The sequence below is a fragment of the Populus euphratica genome, unplaced genomic scaffold (assembly GCF_000495115.2).
Source record: "Populus euphratica unplaced genomic scaffold, PopEup_1.0 scaffold650.1, whole genome shotgun sequence".
NCBI lineage: Eukaryota > Viridiplantae > Streptophyta > Magnoliopsida > Malpighiales > Salicaceae > Populus > Populus euphratica.
In genome coordinates this window covers 115,266-120,296 of record NW_011500522.1, presented here as the reverse complement: position 1 = coordinate 120,296, position 5,031 = coordinate 115,266, and the positions used below count along the sequence as shown (strand labels likewise).

Genomic DNA, 5,031 nt, shown 5'->3' with positions numbered 1-5,031 from the left:
TCTAATCTCCAGGTTGTGTAATGTCAAATTAATGGCCATGGGAGGCACATGCAAACCTACCCTCCAATGAGTTAACATTTATTCGTCCTGGTTATGCACCTCTGAGAATATTGGGCCTTCTAAATGATTAATTATGGTGTTTTCCACGTAAAACATGGCATGGGATCATCTTGGCCGTTGAAATGATTGACTTTTGCTTGGTTTGATATATCAGAAGTACAATCTCGTGATCATATTCCTCGAAGAGGCAAGTGGGATGTTTTCTCTAATATGATATTGAGGAGGCGGGGGATCAAGATAATATTTTTCCCGGACAACTAGAGTACTTAACTTACCTTCCAACTTTTCACTAATCATTATTAGTGTCTCTTAAGCACTTTTCTCTTACAGAACAACATAAATGCCAACATGAGATGATGGAAGCTACCAGGAAGAACTGTAGAGAGAGAGGAAGGAGGGGGCCATGTGAGTCTGATTTGGAGACAAAGGGAAGGAAAGTGGGCTCTTCCAAACAGTTCACATGGGGAGGAGGAGGGCATGATTCTTACATTTTCTCCTCTCTTTTCACAGCTCATCATCCCTAAATCCTACATCTTCCCACTATACCACTACCTTGTATATTTTATCTTTTCGTAAGATATCATCTCATGCCAAGCATCTCTTTCACAGCATGATAAATCTACTCCACACAAACTCTAGCCATGAGATCTGCCTACATGTGTGATATCATGCCTTAATTCCGCAGCCATGGACCGACCAAGCACATCTTTGATCACATTGGGAAATTAATATCATGGATCCCAAGTTCTCAATCTCTCATTATAAAAAGAAAAGAAAAGAAAAACCCAAAGCAAGAATGATATGGGAGGGGCAAAAGGATGAGAAACTCGACGATGAAAGATGTGGTTAATGAGGGTTTGGATCCAAGGGTCAAGGATGAATGTGAGGAACAGATTGAAAGTGTGAGCCCATACACGTAAAGCAAAGAATGTGATGGATTAGAAAAACATATCCCACGTAGTTTATTTATTTATTTTTTGGAGAATATACGTTTATAAAAAATAGATTATTACTAATGTTATGGCAGCGCAGCAGTGATAGTCTCGTGTATAAGTTGATGGGATGCGGGAGAGGTCACATCGGCACGTGGTGGCCGATTCCCTCCAGTTAATTAAATCTCTCTCTCTCTCTCTCTCACGGCCTGCGACTTTCCAGTAAAACCGTAGAGGCCCAAATCCCAGCTGTTGCTAGCTGTTTCTAATCCACTCCCCATGTGCCCTACCATCTCCCCCTCCTCCACCTCCGATACCTCTGGGCCTTAAAAATTTAGCCATCTAACCTCATACTGTGCTTGCTTCTCTAGCTAGATATATTTTACACTCTTATAACAACCCCCTCCCCCCATCACTTGCTGGATGGAGTGTTTATAGGAGGAGGACATTATCCCCAAGATCTTGTCATTACATTTCGGGATTGGTTAGTTGTGTTCGGTAAGTCGTAACTTGCCTGTCCTAACCAAATATTTCTATTTTTGCATCAGCTTACAACCAGACGAGATAAATATCACTTGCTTGTCGTAACGATTCCTTTAGATAGAGAGCGTTTTATCCGCAGCCCAAGATTTTCTGATATCACACGTATAGATTGATAGTTTGTTTTTTTCTTTGTTGAGTTTGTTTAGATTTTTCTCTTATAAAGAACCCGCTTTTATTTGTTTTTTATTTTTATCTACATAGGAGGTTTGATATACAAGGAAGATTAAGATTATGGCTCAATTGCCACCCAAAATTCCTGCTGTCACCCAAAATTGGCCTTCCTTTTCTCACCAAACAATGTCCAATTATTTCTCAAACGCTGCCGCCACCATGGAGAACCATCAACCCTGTTGGGTTGACGAGTTCTTGGACTTCACGTCCACCAGACGCGGGTCCCACCGCCGGTCTATTAGCGACTGCATCACTTTCATCGAGACGACCAACATGCCCTCCTTGGTGGAAGATCAATGCCACGACAACAACAGCAGCAGCTGCAATAATAACCATTCCTCTTCCAGTGCCTTGATTTCCGCTAATCTTGGGTTCGATAAGTTGGATGATGACCAGCTCATGTCCATGTTTTCCCATGACATGTCCTTGTCTTTGCCACCATCCTCCTCCAACCCCTCCACCCCGTCCGACCAAAATAGCAAAAACGATGAGAAACCGTCAATGCCAACAGATCAACATCACCATCAAGAAGAAGGAAACACCGAGAAGCAACAAGCAGCGGTGGCCAAGACCGAGCCAGGAGAGGTGGAGAGTTCATGCAAGCAAGAACCACACCAGCCTCCTCTTCCCACATCTTCAAATAATGGTGATACCATCAATGACCCGAAGAGGGTGAAAAGGTGAATATATATTAACTTGAATTACTTTACATTATTGATAATTAACTCACCTAGCTACTCTAATGTTTTAGACTAGATTATTCGATTTCATGTCATGAAGATTTGCCCTAGGATTAATACCAATGAATCTGATGGCAATCTTAGTTTTCCTTATATTTATTTTCTAATTTTCAGCGAGATGTAATTATTTTATATAGTGAAATTATGGTTGTAAACTGATTCTTTTGTAATATTTAGCAGAATTTTGGCAAATCGGCAATCTGCACAAAGGTCAAGAGTGAGGAAATTGCAATACATTTCAGAGCTTGAACGTAGCGTGACAACATTACAGGTATCTTTACATACTGCTACTATTTTAATGTTCATTATGAAGCATTAGCATTGTATAATTCTGTGACTCTTTACTTAATGCAAACATCTAGACGGAAGTGTCAGCATTGTCGCCAAGAGTTGCATTTTTAGATCATCAACGGCTGATTCTCAACGTTGATAATAGTGCCCTCAAGCAACGGATTGCTGCTTTGGCTCAAGACAAGATTTTCAAAGATGGTAAGAGCTCTCCCTCCTCTCCTTATTTCAAATTCAAAAAAATTATGGTTTGATTTTTGGACATTATGATTGATTATGCAATGATTTGCGGGAGAACGACTGTTTCCGTAGAAATTGTTAACGTGACCCAACACACAAGAAGTGCCTTTAAATGATGTATTTATAACCAAATTAAGTCAAATTCTTTCTTTACTGCTTAAGAACTACTTAATTTACGATACATTTAGCTATATCGTTGATTTGATGCTGACTTAAATCGGTGCAAAATGGTAGCCCATCAAGAGGCATTGAAGAAGGAAATCGAAAGACTCAGGCAGGTTTATCACCAACAAAATCTCAAGAAGATGAACAGCAGCAGCCACGCAGCATCAGCAGCAAGAGAGCAATCACCAAACCACGAAGCAATTCAGTGTTCGGAAAATTAAGCAAAGCTTTAAAGTTCTAACATGAATTGATTAAAAAGTAAAAAGAAAAACGAAAAGAAGAAGAGGTAGTGACTAGTAACGAGAGGCTATGGGGGCGCTTCTGGTGCTAACATGGGCTTTCACGTGATGTGTCTCTATATGGTAGGACCCCTGACAAGCTCGAATGGATGGAACTAGTCAAGGACACGTGGACTGCTAGTATAGGGCGGTGACGGATTTCTATTTTAATTAATTTCAAAAGTGGGTTTTGATTTCTCTTTAATTTGCTTATATGCTTAAAAAACATGACTTGAATTCTTTTTTTTTATTGGACTAGAATTAGATATTGGGAGTGGGGTTTTGTGTTGGGATACACGAAAAGGGCAAGTTGTCAGGGATGAGCAGAGGATAATGCTTTCATTGTATTGTATTGTATTGTATTGCATTGCTTTGTGTCTTTCATTTATTTTTTCTATGCAAATGTAGAAAAGATTTCGGATCCATTGGGAATTCAGTTGGGATTTTTTCCTTTTCTTTCATGAACACAAACTGAGCCGTAATTGGATCTCAGAAAGTTCTCTTTTAATTGTAGAAAGATTGAAATCGAAAGCATCCATCACCGCCGTGTTGATATGTTAACTGGTAGCTAGAGCTTGAAGACGGAGGGATTTGAACCTGAGGCAATTGTTTAACTTTACTATTGGCCTAAATTCTTCACCTCTGTTTTTTTTTTAGAAACTAAATCCTTCATCACTTCATAGGGTGAGCTTGTAATTCATTTCAGTGATACCATCAAGTGAAAGGAGTGATAGTACTCTCGCATAGACGAGAGAAGGAATGAGGGTTTGAACTTCAGTTTCATTTTTTAATTTAGTTTTAAACTAATTTGTTTTAAAATTAATTTGAATGGTTGGTAAAATTATAATTTGATATTTTAAATAATTTTTTTAATATTAAAATAATAATATATTAAATTAATTTAGGTTGTGCTCTATAACTTATCAAATATGCAACTTGAATAATGAACTCCTACAAAATTTATTTTTTAACTTGCTACTAAAGTTAACAATGATATGATAAAATTAGCAAATGCTTATAAAATTGAGCATCAACTAAATATCATGATATTTGTTTGATTTTAAGATAATTTTATAGAGAACAATCTAAAACAAATTATAAAGATCTATTTAAAATCAATTAAATATTAAAAAAATAAAAAAAGCAAAAAATGATTCAATCGAGAAAAATAAATAAAGATTGAATTTAAAAATAAAGGAACCATTTAACACTGTTATTTAGCAAGTCAACCTTAAAACCTCCAGACCTGACTTCTTGCTTCACTTGAGTTTAAAATTAATATGTGTGAGAGTTGCCCTTACATGATCCAGTTAACTTTGCGAGTCTAAATGCAACTAGATGACTGATAAAAATATGATTTGACTTAAATTTTTTTTTTTTTAATATTGAGATAATGATATATTGAATAGATATGAACTTCACGACTTAACTCATCAAACTCACAACTGATATCATAAACTTTAATGAGTTTAATTTTTTTTAAATTAATGATATGATAATAAAAATAGATGTTTGCTAAATTAAACACTAATAAAATACAGATATGTTTGTTTAAGACGACAATAATTTTATAAAAAGCAAATCAAAATAAATCATATTAACCAATTCAAAAAT

The 5,031-nt window shown here is 36.6% G+C and overlaps 1 protein-coding gene across 3 annotated transcripts; it reads left to right on the top strand.

Moving 5' to 3' along the window:
• The first annotated feature begins 1,101 nt into the window (after positions 1-1,101).
• Positions 1,102-3,878, top strand: LOC105115176 (basic leucine zipper 61-like). 3 transcript variants are annotated; one of them, XM_011011994.1, is made up of 5 exons: positions 1,102-1,490; positions 1,737-2,386; positions 2,624-2,717; positions 2,809-2,935; positions 3,209-3,878. In XM_011011994.1, the coding sequence occupies exons 2-5, from the start codon at positions 1,767-1,769 to the stop codon at positions 3,358-3,360; spliced, it is 993 nt and encodes a 330-aa protein (XP_011010296.1). In that variant the 5' UTR covers positions 1,102-1,490; positions 1,737-1,766; the 3' UTR covers positions 3,361-3,878. The 3 variants fall into 3 exon arrangements, with proteins under 3 accessions (XP_011010296.1, XP_011010297.1, XP_011010295.1); XM_011011995.1 differs by having other exon boundaries at positions 1,103-1,490; positions 1,717-2,386; positions 2,627-2,717; XM_011011993.1 differs by having other exon boundaries at positions 1,103-1,490; positions 1,717-2,386.
• Positions 3,879-5,031: the final 1,153 nt, after the last annotated feature.

Bases quoted from the DNA above. Each gene is read 5' to 3' on its own strand.
- LOC105115176 (XM_011011994.1), top strand. From the start codon at position 1,767: ATGGCTCAATTGCCACCCAAAATTCCTGCTGTCACCCAAAATTGGCCT. The intron at 2,387-2,623 runs GTGAATATATAT...TGTAATATTTAG, and splicing joins GACCCGAAGAGGGTGAAAAG to CAGAATTTTGGCAAATCGGC. The intron at 2,936-3,208 runs GTAAGAGCTCTC...GCAAAATGGTAG, and splicing joins AGACAAGATTTTCAAAGATG to CCCATCAAGAGGCATTGAAG.